We start from the raw sequence: 23,427 nt of genomic DNA on the forward strand, positions 1-23,427 counted from the left end.
CGGCCAAGACCTTGTGAACCTCCACAAGTCTGGTTCATCCTTGGGAGCAATTTCCAAATGGGTTCCACTTTCATCTGTACAAACAATAGCACGCAAGTATAAACACCATGGGACCACGCAGCCACCATACCGCTCAGAAACGAGACGCATTCTGTCTAATAGAGATGAATTCCCACTACTTAGTAGGTCCTCGTGGTGGCACGGTTACCTCAGTCCGGGTGGTGGAGGACAAGTCTCCATTGCCTCCGCTTCTGAGACCGTCAGTCCGCGCATCTTATCACATGGCTCGTTGTGCATGACACCGCGGAGACTCTGCATGTGGAGGCTCATGCTACTCTCCGTGATCCACGCATAACTTACCACGCACCCCGTTGAGAGCGAGAACCACTAATCGCGACCACGAAGCGGTTACCCCATTTGACTCTACCCTCCCTAGCAACCGGGCCAATTTGGTTGCTTAGGACCTGGCTGGAGTCACTCAGCACACCCTGGATTCGAACTTGCGACTCCAGGGGTGGTAGGAAAAAATGAGTTTAAATGCATTTGGCTAAGGTGTATTTAAACTTCTGACTTCAACTGTATTTTCCCTCCCACTTCTTTCCTTCTCTCTTTGGCTCCATTTATGCCTGGTATTACGATGCTTTTTAGGTGATCAGTTTGAAACAGGATGATGCTAAAGATGGGTTTAATCAGGTTTTTTTTTTCTTTGATTTTTTTTTGTTATTTATAATCATACAGTAATACACTGACGTAGTGAGTGATATGCAGTATGTTGTCATACAATCAGAGACCCTCCCCTTGAAATCCGAAAACAAATCCTCAAAATAGATGCGTATTATGACCATGTGTCTCGCCTGTCCACCTGTAATCGGTTCTCCAAAAATGCGTCACCAGGGCAATGTAATACCAGGGCTTTTTTCGTAAAACTCAGTTTTCCTTAATCTTTTTCTCTCCTCCACAAAGTGAGGTTTTCTGGTCTTTTCATCTCTCACCTCTGTCCTTTTCCTTGGTTTATAGTCTTGACTCCTTTTCTGTATTTTATTCTAATAACACAAGTCTTTATTTGAACCAACTCTTTATTTCCCCTATGTTTCTCTAAGGTTCTCTTTCACTTGACATTCCCTTCTTCCCAACCCCCTTCTCTGTCCGTATCTCCTCTTGGCACACACTAAATGATTATGCAGAAAGTAAACCTTTAGGCGTGGTTCTCTGCTGAACTAAGACTGCTCTGTGCATAGTTGGTCTTTGGCCAACAAAAATGGATTCCTGAGTCTGACATGTACAATGCAGGGGTGGTGTGTTTCCTTAAAGCCTTCTTCATCAGCTTATCTCAGTGGGGTAGTGTTTGTGTAAAGTTTAAACAGCCACCCGGGGCCCTGACAGATCCTAAAATAAAGCAGGATATGTAGTTGACAGGGCTGTCCTTGGACTTTACCCAATAGTGGGACGTTCCTCCATGAAGCTTCCAGATTGTTGCTGCTGGATCTGTTTTGATTCTCTCTCTCTCTCTCTCTCTCTCTCTCTCTCTCTCTCTCTCTCTCTCTCTCAGGCTCCGTGCACTTTCCAGTGGAGGCAGTGTGTCTTCCCCTCCTGCCTCTCCTGCTATGCCAAAGTACAAGCTGGCAGAGTACCGTTATGGCCGAGAGGAGATGCTAGCACTTTATGTCAAAGACAACAAGGTGGGAAAACAAATCTATGCATTGTTTTTTTTTTGTTTTTTTCTCACCTTCTTTAGGCCTTTTCCCACCTACAGTCCTGGTACTTTTCCTTTAGTAATTTTCTAGATGAGAACTCGGAATGGAACACCTGAGGAGACTTTTCCCCTTTTGCATTCGCATTCACATAGTTACCACTTGTGACGTCATCGCAATTTTCTTCTGACGTGTTTGGAATGCACAATTCAATATCAACAACACAGACGGAGGATTTACACTTGTTAGGGCTGTTTTACACAAGCTTTGGCTGTATCCGAAAACGTAGTCACACACACACACACACACACACACACACACACACACACACACACACACACACGGACACACTCTTTGGATACTTTATTTTTTTTTTTTTTTTATTTCTGTTAAGGGAATTGTAAAATCCTCTGAGTAGCATGCTAGCAGCTAGTTGTTTACTAATGGCGGCTGTGCACTCCTCCTTTCCCAATGCTTTGTGTGTCATAGGTTTTTGATTAATCACAGGCTGCAGCACCTCCCACAGTCCCTATACCTCCCATAGTCCCCAAGTACCTACTCCAGAGTAGGAGCTAAAAATTGCCCAAAAACAGCTCTGAGGAACTATAGTTCCTTAGGTGTGAAAGTGCTGAAAAGTACTAGTCCCAGGGAAAAGTACCTAACACAGGGAATGGCCCTATTGGTTATTTTTTGGCCTAAAGAATTAAGTATTTGGCTGATAGTTTTTTTTAAATTGATTTATATAATGTAAAAAAAAAAAAAAACAATTTTCCCTACTGTGATGGGCACAGACATAGAGGCTACAAGAGTCCAAAAAGAATACATTACCAGATGCAGACTTGGCCCCGTTACAATGCTCCATAATAAGTATTAATCAAATTAAGCTTTTTATTGCCTATATATTCAGCAGATGAAGGGTTTTGGATAATAATAATAATAATAATAATGCATTTTATTTTTAATGTGCTTTTCTCCTACTCGAAGCAGTTAATTGTGTATATACTATATTAGGGCTTGGAAATTTAACACATTAATTTCTACAATTAAAAAAAAAAAAGATCTTAATGCAGTATGCATGTCCCGGGCATAATAATCACACAAGCAGATTTACTGTACGAAAAATTGAGACTTCACCAGCAAGCAGAGAGCCAGGTGTGGGGAAGATATGGGCAAACTGCCTTAAATCTTTGCATTTCCTGAAAACGCTCACTCACTGTCATCCGAACCAGTGTCAAAAGCGAAAACCACACTAGAGAGTCCCAGCGTGTGCGTGATATAGACTGAACAGCAGTCAGAGAAAATATTCGTTTTCTATCAGCTTTTGCCGGCCTAAGGAATTTATACTTGACGTGCACCACAGTTGCACTCTTCTCCAAATGACAGATGACAATGCTGAGAAAATATCAGCTAATACAGCAAGAAATAGCAGTTTAGAAGGGCTTTGCTGAACTTTACCTAGCAAGGTAGGACAATAAATAGTTCATGTTCGCTGGTCACATGCAAGAGGTGAACAAAACAAAAACACTTAAGAACCACTAGTAGGCTATTTACACTGTCTGTCTGTGGCTAAACTCAAGCACTTTTATTTGTTAACAGTTAAGATTCTAGTGTTTTATATTTTATAGCCTAGTCAAGATAAGTTTTAAATGTTAAGTAATTATATGAACAGTTACATTTAAACTCGCATTAATAAAAATGATTTTATTTTACACAGTATAAAATAACAAGAGCCGTTCAATTATATATTAATGAAACCAAACTCTAGTATATTGTTTAGACCTTTTCATTCAGTGTACAAAAGGTGGTGGATACACAGGCTTCCTTGTCTGAGGAACTGAGGAGTTGCAACCGGTAATTTCACTGTGCAACCATTTTCCTTTTAACATTATTTGAAGTAGTTTTACTCTACCTCAAAAGCACAGGCACATATGTCCTGCCCCTTTCCTCCTCGTCCAATGGGAGTGAAGCACTGTGCGGAAAGAAAATGTGCATGTGCACGGCCACGTAAAACGGAGCCTCGCGAAGGCTAGGCGACAGCTGCGATGACCTCAATTTGTCGTGAACAAGAGGCTGCGTCAAGTATAAACCAGGATTGACACGTGTACATAGAAAATCCCTTAAATTAAATTCTCAGTCAGATTGACTAATTCAATTGCAAAATTTGTTCAATAATGTGGAAATAAACAATATATTGCCTTCTAAAGGCACTTTTTGTATTATCAATGCTGTAATCATCTGCAAACATAATATGCATTTAAATTATTTGAATTGTATTTATTATATATATATATAAAATATACAATTATTATCTATCTTATATAATCATTACACATACATACACATATATATATATATATATATATATATATATATATATATATTATATATTATATATTATATGTATATGTAATGATTATATATTTAATCATTATATATTGAATGATTGTTTTTAGGGGGCTTTCTCTGCAAATGTTTATATACAGTTCTGGAAAAAATTAAGAGACCACTGCAAAATTCAGTTTCTCTAGATTTACTATTTATAAGTATGTGTTTGAGTAAAATGCACATTTTTGTTTTATTCTGTAAAGTACTGAAAACATTTCTCCCAAAATTATTTGCAGAAATTAACAACTGGTCAAAATAACAAAAAAAAAAAAAGATGCAGTGTTTTCAGACCTCGAATAATGCAAAGAAAACAAGTTCATATTCATTTTTAAACAACACAAAACTAATGTTTTAACTTAGGAAGAGTTCAGAAATCAATATTTGGTGGAATAACCCTGATTTTCAATAACAGCTTTCTACCAGTCTTTCACATTGCTGTTGGGTGACTTTATGCCACTCCTGGCACAAAAATTCAAGCAGCTCGGCTTTGTTTGACAGCTTGTGGCCATCCATCTTCCTCTTGATCAAATTCTAGAGGTTTAAATGGGGTTCAGGTCTAGAGATTGGGCTGGCCGTGACAGGGTCTTGATCTGGTCCATCCACACATTGATTGACCTGGCTGTGTGGCATGGAGCATTGTCCTGCTGGAAAAACCAATCCTCAGAGTTGGGGAACATTGTCAGAGCAGAAGGAAGCAAGTTTTCTTCCAGGATAACCTTGTATGTGGCTTGATTCATGTGTCCTCCACAAAGACGAATCTGCCCAATTCCAGCCTTTCTGAAGCACCCCCAGATCATCACTGATCCTCCACCTGGTCGTCTAATGGTTGGACGGAGACCTGGAGAGGCATTCAAGCCACAGTGTCTCGCACTCACTGTGAAATTTGGTGGAGGATCGGTGATGATCTGGGGGTGCTTCAGCAAGGCTGGAATATGTTTATACATTATATATAATATTTTTGCCACGTGTAAATAAAGCATTTCATGGTTTTTAACCGTTGATTCTAAATTCTTATGATTAACCGTGACATTTATAATCGTGGTTAATAGTAAAACCGTTTAATTGCGGCATCCCTACTGTGGTCAATAAATGTATCATTAATAATAATTGGGATTAACAATGCTTTCAAGTAATGTTAGCCTAACTAGTTCACTTTTTGAATTGTTTTCGGAGGGAAGAATGTATTTTTGTTGTAATTAAACTTTTGATGTGTTTTTTAAAAGGGTTTTCCAGAAACCCAGCCATTCACACAAGTCCTCGACAGTATCGGTATTGTGAAAAAATAAAAATCTACAGTAAAACCATAAAAACCTACTTTGGAAATGGCACATTTAAGTTGTCAACAAAATGTCAAAGTTGATTGCAACATCAGAACTTAATGTTTGTTGTAGGATTCTGTGTCAGTGTATTGCAAGCTTAAAACTGACTTGCCTCTGTCTGACCGCACAGTTGTTAACTTTGTGTTAAAAGGCTCCTCTGTCCTGTGAGTAAGGATTTCTCCAGTTAACCTGACATTTTCAGGCATTTATTTGAAACAGTGCAGTGAGTCATAGTCTTGGACTGTGTGTGTGTGTGTGTGTGTGTGTGTGTGTGTGTTTTCAGGTCCCTGAAGAAATGCAGGATAAGGAGTTTGCTGCTATTCTGCAGGATGAGCCTCAACAGCCGCTGGCACTGTTGCCTCTCACTGAAGAGGAGCAGGTGACACACACACACACTGATTAGACATACATCACAAACGATGTCCTGTGAATTTAATCTGAAGTGGAGCTTGCACATTTTTTATGTCTTTCACACACTGTTGTAAAAACGCCCTTAGCACTACATAGAGTAAAAGTGCCCGCCCACTTTTTTAGCCATCTGGGATCCGGAAGTATTTTTTCCATAGGCTTTTTTTATAGAATCTTTAATAAAAGAGTTGTAATCCATGAACCAAACCAGCCATCTCTGAGGTGAAACATTACAAACATTTTGATTTGAAGCAAAAAATATTTAACATTTTTACAACAAAGACTGTGCCCACAAGACTGTGTACTTACCATCTTTCACCATGGCACGAACCACAATCCGATGAAGCATTGTGAATGACGTAATAAAATAAAATGATGGAAATATATAAATAAGGGATAGGGATGTGCAAAACTTCCAATTTTTATAATTGACTAGTCAGTGATAAAAAAAATTTAATATATAATTTAGACTCCGTTGTGATCATGTGACCCCGATCATTTGCATTTCAGAGGGATATATGGAAGCTAAGGAGAGCATTTCAAAATGGTAACTAACGGTTATGCAACAAATAAATAGGCTAAATAACGATAATATCTTTTGCACAAAACTATAATAGTAAAAAAATAAGAAGGGCTTCAATACAGAGCGACACAGAACCGCTTATGTGCATCCTGAACGCACAATTATGCGCTTCAATGTAAACGGAGAGCTTGGGAGTCTCAAGGCGATCCTTGCTGCAGTGCGCACTCAAAATCGCAGAACTGCAAGATAGCGCGGGTGCACATCTAGTTCATGACATCATGCAGTTTAAACACATATTACTGCAAGTATTTATTTAAGCAGTTTCAGACAGAATCAGCAAAAGACTTTAATCTCTCCAAAGCACCTCACAAATACAGGAACATTGCTCACAGCAGATGATTTAACGTCCAATAGTGATCGTCTTGTATTGTGTTGTTGATGCAGTGCTTTGATGGCTGTAACAGCAGCGATGCATAAATGGACTAAACTAAAAGCATTAAAGAGACGAAAATTATTCACTTTTAAGCACTGCAATCTATAATCACACAAACGTTTTTAGAGAAGTTGCATCTCAATTAATTTGAGAATTGCGTCTCCCATTAAAACCACCACCACTTAATGTTATTAGTAGTGCTATCAGTAAATTTTTAATTGTGATGAATCGCATAATTTTTTTAGTTAATTGCGATTAATCGCAGATTTTAAAAGTGCTGAAATTTGACACCATATATACTTATATATATTTTCTTGTCAGAATTCATTTATTTCCATCTTAGGAAAGAAAACAAAACATTATGTAGCAATATAATGTTTTACTAACATTTCCCAAACAAAGCCTTCCACAATATAAAGACAATGCACTAAAATATCACCAATTCAAGTAACATTTAAATGTTTCCCACAGTCCAAGTGGGAGTTTGAGTAATTTAAAAAATAGTCCCTACATAGGTTGCATATTCATTGCAATGTGCATTAAATCACTTAAACTGTCATCCTCCACAATATTAATTTGCAGGTAGACTGTGGCTATCCACTTTGGTACAGCAATTGTGACGCTGGGTTCATGATTTGCATCAAAGCAGCAACGCCAGTGTTGTGCGCCGCTTTGAACTCGCCATGAAAAGCGCTTATAAACAAAAACGTCTCATTCTGCGTTTTGGTGATAGTTAAGATTTGGTGTGCTTCTGTGGTAATTAAAATGTGCCTTACATAGGCTGAAAAATACTTGATTTCTTTCACAAGTCCCATCTTTTTTTGTACATCAAATAGTGTTAAGAGGTCCTTTCTCCATCATTTTATCACTGACAGGGAAGCGTTGTCAGAGATTCTTTTATTTACTAAGCTCCGCGGGTCTATCATTGGAGAGAGCATAACGGTCAACTAGCGTGTTAAGAACGCCGCTTTTTGCTATTTTATGCTAAGCTTGTAGGCTCTTTTGATAGAAGGGCTGTGGCATGTGCATCAGTGTAATGACTCCGGGTGGACACATTACAAAGATTCCACCCTTCACACCAGTGTTTATGCTGTATTAATGGTAAATGCGTTAATCGCGATTAAGAAAAATGAATGCGTTAAACTTTAATTAATCGCATGCGTAAACGCGTTAATTCTGACAGCTCTAGTTATTAGTCAACCCCCACTAATTGACTAGTCAGTTGTTGACGACTATTAGACATGTCCCTTATTTATAAGTTATCATTGAAAATCAATTAGTCTATGGAAGAAATTAATGGGATCTTTGCTTCCGGAACAAGACTGTGGCGCTCTTATAATTCTATCTGTACAGATCTTGATTTTATTTTTTTTGGGTGTGGTCCTTGTTTAATTCCTGGTGTGTTTTCTTTGTCTGCAGAGGAACTTTTCCATGTCTGTCAACAGTGTGGCAGTGCTGAGGCTTATGGGTAAAGGGGGCGGGGCTGTCCCGGCTGGGGTGAACCGAGGCAGAGGCAGTGTGCGAGGTGGCCGGGGTAAGTTAACCTATTAATGTGTATAAGTGTGTTAATAATTCATTTTGAGATGGTGACACTGAAGTGCACATTACTAGTCAAAAGGGACATACTTGACTGAAATTGTGGTTTTCATGCTCTCAAAAAGCTAATCTAACCTTTTTCTTAAAGGAATAGTGCCCCTGATTATGAAATAATTTCATTTACTTCTATTTTGTTCTTAACCTATATGAGGTTTGGATGACATTACTATTACTATATTAAGAAAGATGGTTACAAGAAAGAACGAGTAAGTGTCTCCAGACATTTGACTTCTGGTGTAAATCACACTGTGTGTTTATAGGGCGAGGAAGAGGAGAGGGAGGATTCTACCAAAGAACCAGTGAGGAAGGAGAGGGTGGGTTTGGTCGTAGTGTTCGAGAGATCCATCGTAGCCAGAGCTGGGATGACAGGTATTCTCTCTTTTCTTCCCTTTCTTTCTTGTCTCTTGAACATTTTAATTTCCCATCTTTTCTGTATTGAAGTTTATGCATCATGCCTTTTTATTTGCAGAGGTGAGAGGCGTTTTGAGAAACCACTAAGGAGGGATGGTGTGCGGCTAGGATTTGAGGAAACGTGTCCTACTGTAAGAAAGGAGTTCATGCGCTCTGACAGTGACAATTGGCGCACGCTGAGAGAGGAGCAGGAGGAGGAGGACACTGGAGAGACTGGAGGCAGCTGGAGACTCACTGGCTCACGAAAAGATGGTACAGGCACGTCACAAAAATATATACTTTACATGTACACAGTTGTTTTTTAAGTCAACATGAACTCAAAATGTACCCTCTTTACTTTCTGTGCCCCTGATCTTTGTGCACAATCAATCAGTGCATGTTATTGTAAAGGGAAAAAAGTGTATTTTCATATTCAGTCTTCAGAATAACTTTCTCCGCCTCTGAATAATTTTCAGTGTAGACAAGGACATGTGGGTAGGGAAAGATAATGCAGTCGACTAAACAATCAAATCAAATTCTGAAGTCCACCCTACATTCTTTGTTTTTAAGTCAAAAACATTGCTAATTACATGTTATTTAGCTTATAAAAATCTGTAAACTATTTGCTAAATATTCTTGTACAAACAACAATTCTCCGCAAATCGCTCACTTTTTCCCTTTCACTCTCTCCTATCCAGACGGTGGGCCTCGCTCAGCTGGTTGGAGGGAACTTGGCACTCCGGGTGAAGTTCGCCGCAGGAAGTTTGACTTTGACTTCCGGGATGGAGGGAATGAAGGAGGCAGAAGAAGAGCAGGAAGTGAAGGAGCAGAGGAGGAGAGAGATGGTCTGCCAGAGTGGTGCACAGATGAGGAAGATGGAGAAATGGGAACTTTTGATTCCTCTGGAGCGTTTATGTCTATCAAGGTGACAGAAAAAGCTCTAGTTTCTTATGACTTCTGATTGACGTTTTTCTTTATATTTTATTTATTTTATCCCCTATCTTTGTTTCTTATAGAAGGGCCCAAAAGACCCCATTCCAGAAGAAGACTTTGAGTTCCAGGGATTGGAGGATGAGGAAGAGGATGGCACTAATCAAGAGAAGAAGAACGACAGTGGTGCAGAAAAAAGTGAGAAAGGTGAGGAATGAAATTAACAAAATATTAGTCGTGAACCAAAATATGATCTAAACATCTCTGCAACTTTCCTGAATTAAACAAAATGATCATAAAAATTACCAATGTAAATAATCATACTTGATATTCTTTGGGAGAAATTCACTAACAATAAATTGTGGTGGCTGAAAACGGTGTAATTGCATGCCCTGTCTGCAGTATTTTAGCGCCCGATTCATTTAAGAAATTATGCCAATCGGTTAACAGTGCAAACACGGCCAAAAACATTTGTGCTGAATGTGATTTTCATAATGTTCTTCTCCATCATTTGATCATTATTTGATGAATTACTGATTGCTGCCATGATCACTAGAAAATGTAAACAAACATCTATTTATAGAAATACAATTCCATTTATCACTGCTTTCCGTGGGTGGTAATAGAACATCGTTAATAAAGTTGTTCAGCCATGACGTCAATTTGTAGGCAAACAGCGAAGGCTGATTGGCTATGGGTTCCCTCAGGAATTTCCAAAGGGTTTTTAGAATAGGGATATTCAAATTTACGAGTAAAATAAGATCTGTGATTAAAATGACTAATTAAAGGACAATTTACCATTTTGTTCTAGAACATTATTTACACAGTGTCATACCTCAGTTGTGGATTTTCAAGCCTTAAAAATGCACGTTGCTAACCTGTTGCGAAATAAGGACTACAACAGTTGTCCATTTAATAAAGCACATAGCTCCAATGCTTATGGTAGTTGTAGTCCTTAATTAGCATTGTGATAGCAACATTTGTTAAAAAAAAAAAAAACTGTATCTTCAAAATTAACGTTTGAGATATGACTGTGTAATTTATCTTCTAGAATAAAACGTGAAAGCCTCAAAGTAATTTTAAACACAGGCCTTATTTTACTTGAATATCTGAAACTGCTAATGTTAAAACCCATAGGAAATTACTGCGGGAACCCATGGTTCAAAAATGCTAACTGTCTTCTGGGTTTTTGGACTAATTGTGGCAGGCAAATAGCCTGGAGTTTAGTGAATAAATCTGTTAGAAGTTTGATTTACTTAAAAAGGTGACGTGACTGCAGAAAAGACTTAACAACTAAAATAATTTTTCAGTGCATTTTTGCACCTGTTTAAGCTAGATTTTGGGTGGTTTGTGAATAAGATTCAGGATATCAGGTTTTAGCGCTGATATACCGTACACAAAATTGGTGCAACTATTTGGTAAATTTGCCCTTGTGTTTTTTTTAAATCTGAAGGAAGAAAGATAATTTTCTATTACATGAATTGTAGCAATCAGGTGGTTCAGATTTTGTAGTGAACAGCTAAATATAGTTCTTTTCATGTTATCAATCTTTTTCTTTCGACAGATGAGATAGAATCTGCTTCTGTGTCTGAAACTGAAGTGAAGCTCATCTCTTTTTCCCCTCCACCCTCTCTCCCTCCTCCTCTTCCTGCACCTGTCCCTGAGTTTTTGCCTTCTGCTGCCCCTTCTGGCCTGGAGGAGCCTCAGCCTGTCCCTTCCATTCCCAACAAACTACCAAGTGAAGGTAAAGATTACACAACAACATTCTAAAGGACTTTACGGTCAATGTATCTTTTTTTTTTTTTCTTCTTTGCCCGGATATTAAAAGCCCCGAACAATAAAATTTGAGCATTTGCTGTAGTTACCAAAACCAATGCATTTGGTGGCACAGAAAGCTGTTTTGACCACCGACATTAAACACGAAGAAGAAAGTAAAATAAATAGTTTACGTACTTCAAATAAGTTAAAATAATTTTGCTAAACTTTGTGTGTGATGTAATTTCATAACATAAATCTTCAATTAAATGTCACAGTATCATGACAACATGGTGGACAAAAAAATGAGGGACACCCAAAAATGTAAATACAAATACCACAACTTATACTGATGACTTAAGTGTCATCGAATTGTAGGTATGACCCACATACAAGCCAATAAAATATGTAAACAAACTCACTGTAAACACACAGCCAAGCGCTGTTCAGGGTCGATGGGTTTTCAGTATTTCGTTCAATAATCTAACCCAGTATCGGTGCCTTTTTCTTCTTTCCACATTGAGCAAAATAACAATAAACTCATTGCCGCTGCTTGAAGAGAAAAATCCATCTTTTTTCAGCTTGCTTGCTAGACTCTTGTACTGTGAATCCATGGTTGTTTTGCAAACTTGTAAGGCGGACCAGCTCAAAGGTGTGTTAAGCCGCCTACTGTACGGGGGTAAAGGCGTGAATGTATTAATGGTAGGCTTTGGATCGATGCCTTTTTCACGCATCAATAATCGGAAGATTTTCTTGATGATTATCGAGATATATATATGGATTTTTTCAGATATAAATAGAGCTGCTTGTTGCACAACATTATTTGTCTTTTCAGACATATTTCTCAAGGCGACTTTGGTAAAGTGTGAGTGGCAGGTAAATTAAAGGGGGTCGCACACCAGACACGTCTAGTGGATGACGTGACGCATTCTAAAATTAGAAACAATCATTTATTTTCTACAAAAGGTACACACACACCAGCAACGCTCAGCGTCAACATCTGAAGTGCCACGTTGCGCAACTCGCATAGTTTTCCATTAAATTATACCCAAATCATTATCAATGGATAAATGTTTTTCTCTAGCATCGCTGGATGATGTATTGTTCATACGTATCTTTCATATAGCCTACACAATGTATTTTCAGGTACAAGTATGTCATTTTGTGGTTTGATAGCTTGAATGAATGACCTGCATACAGAAAAATTGCATAATAAGCATCGCCGTATCTAATCGTTCAGTTTGCGCAGTTACACCAGTTTCACTAACCTGTAGTGCAAACTCATCAACGTCATTTTGTTCATTCTTGAAGAAGTACCAAACGCTTCCTGATTTCTTATTTTTTTGCATGTTTGTCACACTTAAATGTTTCAGATCATCAAACAAGTTTAAATATTAGTCAAAGATAACACAAGTAAACACAAAATGCAGTTTTTAAATGAAGGTTGTTATTATTAAGGGAAAACAAAATCCATACCTACATGGCCCTGTGTGAAAAAGTGTTTGCCCCACCTGTTAAAACATAACTGTGGTTTATCACACCTGAGTTCAATTTATCTAGCCACACCCAGGCCTGATTACTGCCACACCTGTTCTCAATCAAGAAATCACTTAAATACGACCTGCCTGACAAAGTGAAGTAGACCAAAAGATCTTCAAAAGCTAGACATCATGCTGAGATCCAAAGAAATTCAGGAACAAATGAGAAAGAAAGTAATTGAGATCTATCAGTCTGGAAAAGGTTATAAAGCCATTTCTAAAGCTTTGGGACTCCAGAGAACCACAGTGAGAGCCATTATCCACAAATGGCGAAAACATGGAACAGTGGTGAACCTTCCCAGGAGTGGCCGGCCGACCAAAATTACCCCAAGAGCGCAGCGACGACTCATCCAAGAGGTCACAAAAGACCCCACAACAACATCCAAAGAACTGCAGGCCTCACTTGCCTCAGTTAAGGTCAGTGTTCATGACTCCACCATAAGAAAGAGACTGGGCAAAAATGGTCTGCATGGCAGAGTTCCAAGACGAAAACCACTGCTGAGCAAAAAGAACATTAAGGCTCGTCTCATTTTTGCCAGAAAACATCTTGATGATCCCCAAGACTTTTGGGAAAATACTCTGTGGACTGACGAGACGAGGCGTAAAAGTAACACCGCATTTCAGAAAAAGAACATCATACCAACAGTAAAATATGGTGGTGGTAGTGTGATGGTCTGGGACTTTTTTGCTGCTTCAGGACCTGGAAGACTTGCTGTGATAAATGGAACCATGAATTCTGCTGTCTACCAAAAAATCCTGAAGGAGAATGTCCAGCCATCTGTTCGTGACCTCAAGCTGGAGCGAACTTGGGTTCTGCAGCAGGACAATGATCCAAAACACACCAGCAAGTCCACCTCTGAATGGCTGAAGAAAAACAAAATTAAGACTTTGGAGTGGCCTAGTCAAAGTCCTGACCAGAATCAATATTGAGATGCTGTGGCATGACCTTAAAAAGGCAGTTCATGCTCGAAAACCCTCCAATGTGGCTAAATTACAACAATTCTGCAAAGATGAGTGGGCCAAAATTCCTCCACAGCGCTGTAAATGACTCATTGCAAGTTATCGCAAACGCTTGATTGCAGTTGTTGCTGCTAAGGGTGGCCCAACCAGTTATTAGGTTTAGGGGGCAATCACTTTTTCACACAGGGCCATGTAGGTTTGGATTTTGTTTTCCCTTAATAATAACAGCCTTCATTTAAAAACTGCATTTTGTGTTTACTTGTGTTGTCTTTGACTAATATTTAAACTTGTTTGATGATCTGAAACATTTAAGTGTGACAAACATGCAAAAAAATAAGAAATCAGGAAGGGGGCAAACACTTTTTCACACCACTGTATGTTTGCAATGGTTTTTATTGTTTGCAAATTATAAACCAGCTCATGTGGATTTTTTATAACTCTGTCAATATTAGCTAGATGTATTGCTGGCTTCCATGGCTGCAGCGCACTGTGTTTGCCTGCTAACTTGTTTCAAATCTGGCAACCCGGGGTGTCATAATACTATTAGGAAATGGGCAGTGGGCGGGATCACGCAGGCCAAAACACAAACAGAAATTCCGGCCCAGAACAGACATTTCAAAGTAGAAAATACTGGCTATTACATATTGCACCTTTAACGACACATAATTGCATCACCTCTGGTGTGAAAAGGCCTTAATGCTACCTCTTGACAATTTCCTACTAGCTGTATGTGCTGTTTAAGCATGTAACGATACACAAATTTCACAATATGATGCATAGCCTCACGATATGATACGAGCACCCACAAATGTTTCGCTCAGACTTATTCAAGGATTCGACATACATTTCTTTTAAATCATAAATACCACAAAAGTGTCTGACATTGGCAACAAGTAACTTAAACAACAGCACTGCATTTATTTTGTTTGATTATTGAGAGAAACTCATATGAACTCACAATTTTCATGTTTTTTTCTTGAAAAAACAATTGTCTACACTCTAGTCATTTATATTTGTATAGCACTTTTCACAATACACATAGTTACAAAGTAGCTTTATAGGAAATCATGCCTTGTTGTTTGAAAGCCCCCTGTGAACATGCTGAAGTGCAAGGAAAAAAACTCCTTTCAATGTTATTTAGTGGTGAAGAAAAACAAACTCGGGAGGAACCTGACCTCTGGTTTTACGATATATGTACATAATCCAATATTATTTCGTGGCTTAAGCAAAAATCGATCGGCACACATACTTTTTTAGTTTTTGCCCTGTTTCCCTGCTTATACCATGTGCGCAAGTGTTATTCCCAAAGCTGTTTACATTTTGAAGTCAAAAGCAGATCATTATAAGTCATGTAATCTCGGGTTTCTTACGTTGTTGGTTTTTTTGAATAAGCTGTTTTTTTATAGTTATGACTCATAACTTATGAGTGTCTTGCTGTTTATGTCATGCTCAGTGTCGTCTGGGAGAGGTGGCTGTTAAACTTACCTCTGTGTTTCTGCCTCAAAAATCCACCAATTTGCATGGTGATGTCTGCGTAAATAAAACATGTTTGATGTACTGTAGCACCAGGACATCACACCGTTGTTTGGCAAATTCGACTGTTCCACAGCTCTCAATATTGCGCTGCTTGGTTTTAAATATACTATGTGTTTATGTATCGTATGATACAATACCTTATGTATAGTGAGCGTTGTATCGTATGATACAATATTTTTTACACCCCTAGTACTGTTGGCATTTCACTTTTGTAATTGCATTTTTCTTGTTTGTGTTGTAATAAAACAAGAAATTCATTTTTTTATTACAGTGTTATCAGAGGCCATGTTAGATTTGAGCCCCAGTGCCGCCTCCAGTCTGCCTCCTTCACCTCCCTCCTCTTCCTCTGCTGCTATTAACCTCCCACCACTGGGGGGCGACATTGAGGATGATGAGGGCATGAAGCACCTGCAACAGGTACAAGTACAGTTTCTCTAAATATCTGATTGAGTGGTAATGGCTAAAAGAATAGTGGTGAAATTACAAATTTAAAAACACTTATTTATATACATATATAAAGGGGACATATCACGGAATGTTCCTTGTTCTTTTGATAAAGATATAAACTATGTAGACAAAGCAAGGTTCCCGCCCCAGTCCACCCAGTCCATTTATGAAAACCAAGCTGCATAAATGGGTCATTCAGAACAAGTCATTTGTCACAACTATCTGCAAATTTATATGTATTATATTGATACATATTACTCATTTGTATATATAAATGCTTTGTTAAATGGATACCCAAAATGAAAATTCACTCATCATTCATTCACCCTCATGCCATCCCAGATGTGTATGACTTTCTTTCTTCAGCAGAACACAAACAAAGATTTTTAGAAACATTTCTCAGCTCTGTAGGTCTTTTCAATGCAAGTGAATGGTGACCAGAATTTGAAGCTCCAAAAAGCACATAAAGGCCGCAAAAATGTAATCCATATGAATCCAGAGGTATTCTTCTAAAATCTTTGTTTGTGTTCTGCTGATGAAAGAAAGTCATACACATCTGGGATGGTATGGGGGTGAGTAAATAATTAAAATTTTCATTTTTGGGTGAACTAACACTTTAAAAGTGCAGCAGCAAAATCACCTGTTTAATTCTCAGGGTCAGAAAGAGGGTTGAAAATGGTGATGTGTGTCTGGAAACCTGAAATGACATTATACATTTAAAAGAAAAAAATAAATGCAACAAATGTGTATAATGTTGCCCTGCTAGATAAATGATGTTGTTATCGCTTCAATTCTTTGTTTTAGATGGAGTGAGTTTTTTTTTTTCTCCTCCCCCATTTCTCCCCAATTTGGAATGCCCAATTCCCAATGCGCTCTAAGTCCTCGTGGTGGCGTGGCGACTCGACTCAATCCGGGTGGTGGAGGACGAATCTCAGTTGCCTCCATGTCTGAGACCGTCAGTCCACGCATATTATCACGTGGCTTGTTGAGCACGTTACCGCGGAGATGTAGCGTGTGTGGAGGCCAATTTGGTTGCTAGGGAGACCTGGCTGGAGTCAGCTCCAGGGGTGGTAGTCAGCATCAATACTCGCTGAGCTACCCAGGCCCAGCTGGAGAGTGTTTTTTTTTTTGTTTTGTTTTTTTGCTCCCAATTTGAAATGCCCAATTCCCAATGCGCTTTTTAAGTCCTCGTGGTCGCGTGATTCACCTCGGTCCGGATGGCGGAGGACGAATATCAGTTGCCTCAGTGTCTGAGACCGTCAACCCGCGCATCTTATCACGTGGCTTTTGAGCGCATTGCCACAGAGACTTAGCGCGTGTGGAGGCTTCACGCCATCCACTGCGGCAACCACGCTCAACTCACCACTTGCCCCACTGAGAACGAACCACATTATAGCGACCACGAGGAGGTTACCCCATGTGACTCTACACTCCCTAGCAACCGGGCCAATTTGGATGCTTAGGAGACCTGGCTGGAATCACTCAGCATGCCCTGGGATTCGAACTAGCGAACTCCAGGGGTGGTGGCCAGCGTCTTTTACCACTGAGCTACCCAGGCCCCCAAACTTCCATTCCCTGACCGGGAATTGAACCCGTGCTGCGGTGGTGAGAGTGCCGAATCCTAACCACTGGACCACCAGGGAGGAGAGAGTTTTTGATGTTTTTGTGTGTGTTTGTTTATAGGAGGCAGAGAAGATGGTAGCAGCACTCCAGGACACATCTCTAGAAGAAGAGTGTTTCACTCAGACTCTTCAGGAGAGCAGAAACACAGCCTCTGCTCTTCCTCTCTCCCATGACTCCGCTATGAAATGGTTTTACAAAGACCCGCAAGGAGAGATTCAGGGTACACACACACACACACACCCCGTCTCTCTCATATGAGGCCAACTCATGCAGCATTGCTCTAAATATAGTCCATGAATATCTTTCAGTAATTCCCTTTCTGTCTTTGGCGTGCTTTCTCTTAGGTCCATTCAGTACAGTGGAGATGTGTGAATGGTTTCAGGCAGGGTATTTCACCATGAACCTGCTTGTGAAGCGTGGTTGTGATGAGGGATTTCAACCACTGGGGGAAGTCATTAAGATGTGGGGGCGTGTGCCATTTGCCCCCGGTCCCTCCCCTCCGCCCCTCCTGGTGAGGAATCAAGCCCTCCCTCGCCCTCAACCACCCCGGGGGGCAATCGTGAGTCTCTGGGTGGAAGGGTGAATGTTTATGTTCCACTGGGTTATTTGTGCTTTGGGGAGATTTTCTTTTTCCTCTTTAAAATAATATGGTAATAAGGTTGTTATTACTATGTATGTGTGTTCATGGGGTATGTGTGTCTGCCAGGGTTTGTGTGTGTGTGTGTGTGTGATTGTCTGATATCACTCAAGATTGTATGTGTGTTTGTCTGATTTCTATCTGTCATGGTTGAATGTGTGTGTGTCTGATCTCTCTCTCTTTCTCTCTCTCTCTCAGGGTAATATGGATCAGGAGCGGTTGAAAAAGCAGCAGGAATTAGCTGCTGCTTCAGCTCTTTACCAGCAACTCCAGCAACAGCAGCTGTTCCAGCTCATCAACAGGTGAGTGTGCATTGGTGTTGAATTTTTAATGCGTCAGTGTGCACATTCCATATTTATCGCTGGGTTATAACTCTCTTCATTTGTGTGTGCAGATGTGGAGAGCAGAGTGGAATGCCTTCAATGAACAGGTCGATGTCAGTGCCAGATACAGGGTCCTTGTGGGACATGCATACCTCAGCCTCACAGCCAGCAGGTACACACAGTTATCCTTAAGTTTTTTTTCTCTGACATGCTCACTCCAGTATCCCAAAACGACCATCCTTTCTCTTTCCCTCTCTCTATTTTCCAGGAGCAGGTGGTGAGGCCAGTCTATGGGACTTAATGAATTGTTCATCTCAGGGTCCAATTCTTGAACAGCTTCAGAAGGTGAGAGCTGCCCTCTGGTGGATATGTAAGGAAATGCACTGAACTCTCCTGTTTCAATTACATTGTGTTTGTGTGTCTCAGCTGCATGAGAGAAGAGAAGCTGAACTCAGGGCCAAGCGTGAGGAAGAGGAAAGGAAACGGAGGGATGAAAAAAGGCGAGAAGAGCAAAAAAGGAGGGAGGAAGAGGAGCTTTACAGGCGCAAGCAGGTGTGCATCAGTCTGTTGATTTAAAAATAATGAAGCAAATTCCATTATAAATGCAGTTTCATAGATTTGGGGATTTAGTAACTAAGGGAGCACATACTTTTTCACACAGGCCCAGTTGGTATTGGATAACTTTTTTGCTTCAATAAATAACATTATCATTTAAAAACTGTATTTTGTGTTTACTCAAATTGTCTTTGTTTTATGTTAGATTTTGTTTGAATTTTTGAAACAATTTAGTATGAGATATACACAAAAACAGAAGAAATCAGGATGGGGGCACAGAACTACCTTGTTAGAAGGTCCCGTGTATAATTCATAGCATTAGCTGGGAGAGAATTTTTTTTATATTTAAGCAAAATGGACATAACAGCCAAATTATACCCATATGAATCAGAATCGAATCGAAACGACAGCTTGTGAATCGGAATTGGATAGAATCTGGAAATCTGTATACCCAACCCTACCTTGGATAGATTTTTTTTTTTTCATTTCTTTTTTCTTTTTTCTAGTTTATTTGCAGGGTTGCCAAGGTCATGGAAAACCTGGAAATATCTAGGCCTGGAAAAGTCACAGAAATAATTAAAATCTTACAGTCAATCTTTTTTATATAATATTTTCTAGTTATGTAGCTCTAAAATAATTAATTTGCTAGTTTGTATAGCTCAACTTGTAGTGCATTATGCTAGCAATGCCAATGTCATGAATTTGATTCCAAAGGGAAACACATAGTTATAAAATGTATACAGTAGCTTGAATGCATTGAAATCACTTTGGATAAAAGCATCTGTACACCAAATGTATCGATGTAAATATAATGTAGATAAATACAATCTCTATAAATGTTTAAAAATTGCTATCCAAATATCATGAACGACTGAAAAAGTTGCAGAAATTTGTGTGGGCATCTGGTGTTTATGGATATATATTTATTTCTCTCTGTCTCTCTCTCACACACACACACACACACTCCATGTCTTTCTTTTTCTCAATTTTTACTCTCTTAATCTCTCTTTCACAGCAGCAAGAGTTGCTGATGAAATTGCTCCAGCAGGTTCCACGTCAGGGGTCGTCAGGCTCCGGGTCCAGCTGGAGTGGAGGACCCATCCCTGGGCTGGGGAAGCAGACCAAGCCCCTCAACCTCCTAGAGGTCCAGCAGGAGGCCGAGAGAATGCACAAACAACAGCACAGAGTCCAGCAACAGCAGAGGGTAAGACACAAACTTCAGTGGTGTATAGAATGCCAAAGGCAATCCTAAAAACAAGTTAAATGCAATATTATTCTCTCTCTCTTCAAAGTGGGGTGATGCTTCTGCAATGTGGGGAGCTGGACCTTTGGATGGAAAGGTGGGTGGTGGTGGCAGTCCTTCAGGAGGAGGTATGGGCGTCTGGGACGAGGCCCTCAAGAACCAGAGTGCTCTCCGAAACAACATGGGGCTGAAGAACAGCCGCAGCAGTCCCTCACTGAGGTAAAACCACACTAGTGGTCAACCGATAGGGGCTTTAAGTTACTAGTGGTTAATGACCAATACACAGTGGGGTTCACATTGGAAATCTGCAATTAAAGATATAATTTAAAGGAATAGTTCACCAAAAATAAAAATTGTCTTAATTTTTCAAGCTAAACAACAGAGGTTCTCACATGAAGGTGCAAGTCACTGTGAACAACCTTCTCTCATGCACTCTTGGATGTGCAACAGATGTCAAGATTTTTTCGAAAAAATTACTTGAATTTTGGGTTGTTCCCCACCAAAACATATGCCTTCCAAAGACTTAAAGGGTTAATTCACCTAAAAATGAAAATGCTCTCATCGTTTACTCGGCCTCATGCCATCCCAGATGTGTATGACTTTCTTTCTTCTGCAGAACACAAAGATTTTTAGAAGAATATCTCAACTCTGTAGGTCCATACAATGCAAGTGAATGGTGACAAGAAATCCAAAACTGCAAAAAGGAGAGAAAGTCAGCATAAAAGTAATTCATAAGACTCCAGTGGTTTAATCCATGTCTTCTGAAGCGATCAGACCAAAATATAACTTCTTTTTCTTTGTACATCTTGACAGCTGTCTCCTTGGTGATTATGATTTCAAGCTCGATTACACTTCCTGTAGGGCCATCTAGTGCCCTGTGGATGCGTCAAGCACTAGGAAGTGAAATGAGATTGAGATCATGATCGCCAAAGAGACAGCAATGGCAAGATGTACTTGAAAAGTGAGTCACTGCCACTGCCATTGTATTGAAAGATGGTCAGCAAGATTAATTAAAACTTTTGTTTTCCGCATAAGAAATTCATACAGGTTTAACAACATGACAAAATTATGACAGATTTAAATTTTAGGGTGAATTATCCCTTTCTAACTGGACACTTAAAGATTCTGCATTATTTTTATTATAATTTTTTTTTACACTACAAACTGAAAAAGCTAATTTTAAAAAGAAAATATGGATTATCCATAGATAAGGCTGTTGTATATTTTGAAAGTAAGACAAGGAGAACTACCACCTCTGTTATTTGACCAAATAGGCAAGGGCATAAAAGCATCAAAATACTGCCTGATTTATCATTCTGGATGATATATCATTCTTACATTTTCCACACACAGCATAAAAACACATGAATACATACTAAGGCTCTCACGAGTACAGCTGTGATGTTCATGTGTGTGGTTCTGCAGTGAGCAGTACATGATGAGGGGCCGTAAGCGCACTGATGAAGAGGATCGTCTGTTGAAGCTCCTGCAGGGGATGAAGTCTCAGGATGGCTTCACTACCTGGTGTGAACAGATGCTGCATGCACTCAACACCTCTGCCAATAACTCCTCTTCCCAGGATGGTAAGATATAGACATATACTGTATCTCTTTCTCTCTCTCTCTCTCTCTCTCTCTCTCTCTCTCTCTTATGCTCTGCAAGCATCAGCCGTAGTGTTTCTGATCACTTCATATTAAAACAATATTCCGGGTTAACTACTTTAGCTGTATCAACAGCATCTGTGGCCTGCTGTGTTGTCAATGACCACAGCCAATAATGTTGACTTGTCCCTCACAAATAGGAAATGCAAATAGGAAATGTGAAGCTTGAAATTTTATAAAAGTATTTACATTAATTCTTTTTAAACATGTTTTATTTGAGCTGCAAAGTTGTTTATATTGTCATTTACTGGGATTACAGGGTCTACAGTGTTGTGTCATCATGGCAACGAAGTTATAAAATTGGATATAACTTAAAAGTGCTGTAAGCTATTTTTCATTTTTCATGGAAAGGTGTGCAAAAAATCGTCTATCGTCTATTAATGAAATAAGTGTCGTGAGATATCTCACCTGTCTCTGTGACAGCTCTAGACTTCACAAACAGCAAACAAAAATGTGTCTGCGGCCCACGGACGCTTTCTGCCTGTCGATCGTTTTGCACATTCTCATAGTGTTGCAGTTGCTGTGAACTATTGAGGCTTAATGCCATTTTTATGCCATGCTGTTCATAACAGTTGTCAGTTGAGGGCGCTCTTTTGCTGCTGTTGTTTTTGATAACCGCTTCTGCTCGGTGTCTGTCTCTATAAAGCTCATTTGGAACCTTTGGAGTGCAGGGTTTTGGAAAGAGGGGGCGTGGCTAAACCAACAGCTCAGCTTGTGGAAATTCCAGTATGGCTAAAATTGCTTACAGCACCTTAAACACAAAAAAGTTAGTACGCGATTTCATCACACTAAAATCATATCGTTAATACACATTGTTTATGTCTTGTGGCTATACTTTTGTTTACAGATTTTCCCCATTAACTTCCATTGTAAGTGCTTCACTGAAATCCAGCTTTTAGCTTTTTTTTTTTTTGAAAGAAGGGACAAGTCAAAATGAAGTTTCGTGGAAATCAACATTATGCCACAAATGCTGTCGATTGAGCTTGTATTGAACACAGAATATCCATTTTGAAGTTAGTTAAATTGCTTAAAGCGTCCTTTGAGGTGGATCGAATTTTTTAGGTGGAGGAACTTCTGAAAGTGCATTACAGACGTAGACAAATTGCAGTTATTTTTTTTTTCCTCACTCATTAAGTGTGTGTATGTGTTCACAGTGCCCACCATTGTGGCGTACCTGAAGGAGGTGGAGTCTCCGTACGAGGTGTTGAACTTTATCTGCTCTTACCTGGGTGACACTGTTGAAGCCAAAGAGTTCGCCAGGCAGTTCCTGGAGCGCCGTGCCAAACAGAAAGCTAACCACCAGAGACAGCAGCAGCAGGTGTGTGTGACAGAAACATAGTCTTTAGTCTCTGTGTGTGTGTGTTTGTGTGTGTGTTTGTGTGTGTGTTTGTGTGTGTGTGTGTGTTTGTGTTTGTGTTTGTGTTTGTGTTTGTGTGTGTGTTTGTGTTTGTGTGTGTGTGTGTGTTTGTGTGTG

The 23,427-nt window shown here is 39.5% G+C and overlaps 1 protein-coding gene across 4 annotated transcripts in view; it reads left to right on the forward strand.

The window, feature by feature from the left end:
- Window positions 1-23,427, forward strand: part of LOC127455869 (GRB10-interacting GYF protein 1-like) — a 38,247-nt gene that overhangs the window by 6,571 nt on the left and 8,249 nt on the right. The window contains exons 4-23 of one of the 4 annotated variants that reach the window (XM_051724038.1): window positions 1,550-1,679; window positions 5,679-5,774; window positions 8,179-8,293; window positions 8,616-8,724; window positions 8,825-9,024; window positions 9,444-9,670; window positions 9,762-9,882; window positions 11,240-11,419; window positions 15,736-15,881; window positions 17,595-17,754; window positions 17,879-18,093; window positions 18,370-18,473; window positions 18,566-18,666; window positions 18,763-18,839; window positions 18,921-19,046; window positions 20,065-20,253; window positions 20,342-20,511; window positions 21,718-21,875; window positions 22,600-22,719; window positions 23,108-23,236. In XM_051724038.1, the coding sequence (XP_051579998.1) occupies window positions 1,550-1,679; window positions 5,679-5,774; window positions 8,179-8,293; window positions 8,616-8,724; window positions 8,825-9,024; window positions 9,444-9,670; window positions 9,762-9,882; window positions 11,240-11,419; window positions 15,736-15,881; window positions 17,595-17,754; window positions 17,879-18,093; window positions 18,370-18,473; window positions 18,566-18,666; window positions 18,763-18,839; window positions 18,921-19,046; window positions 20,065-20,253; window positions 20,342-20,511; window positions 21,718-21,875; window positions 22,600-22,709 (2,734 nt within the window). In that variant the 3' untranslated portion in view covers window positions 22,710-22,719; window positions 23,108-23,236. Of the gene's footprint in view, window positions 1-1,549; window positions 1,680-5,678; window positions 5,775-8,178; window positions 8,294-8,615; window positions 8,725-8,824; window positions 9,025-9,443; window positions 9,671-9,761; window positions 9,883-11,239; window positions 11,420-15,735; window positions 15,882-17,594; window positions 17,755-17,878; window positions 18,094-18,369; window positions 18,474-18,565; window positions 18,667-18,762; window positions 18,840-18,920; window positions 19,047-20,064; window positions 20,254-20,341; window positions 20,512-21,717; window positions 21,876-22,599; window positions 22,720-23,107; window positions 23,272-23,427 lie in introns of those variants that run through there. The other 3 variants (XM_051724011.1, XM_051724028.1, XM_051724019.1) reach the window with 3 other exon arrangements.

Source organism: Myxocyprinus asiaticus, chromosome 2 (genome assembly GCF_019703515.2).
Source record: "Myxocyprinus asiaticus isolate MX2 ecotype Aquarium Trade chromosome 2, UBuf_Myxa_2, whole genome shotgun sequence".
Lineage (NCBI taxonomy): Eukaryota > Metazoa > Chordata > Actinopteri > Cypriniformes > Catostomidae > Myxocyprinus > Myxocyprinus asiaticus.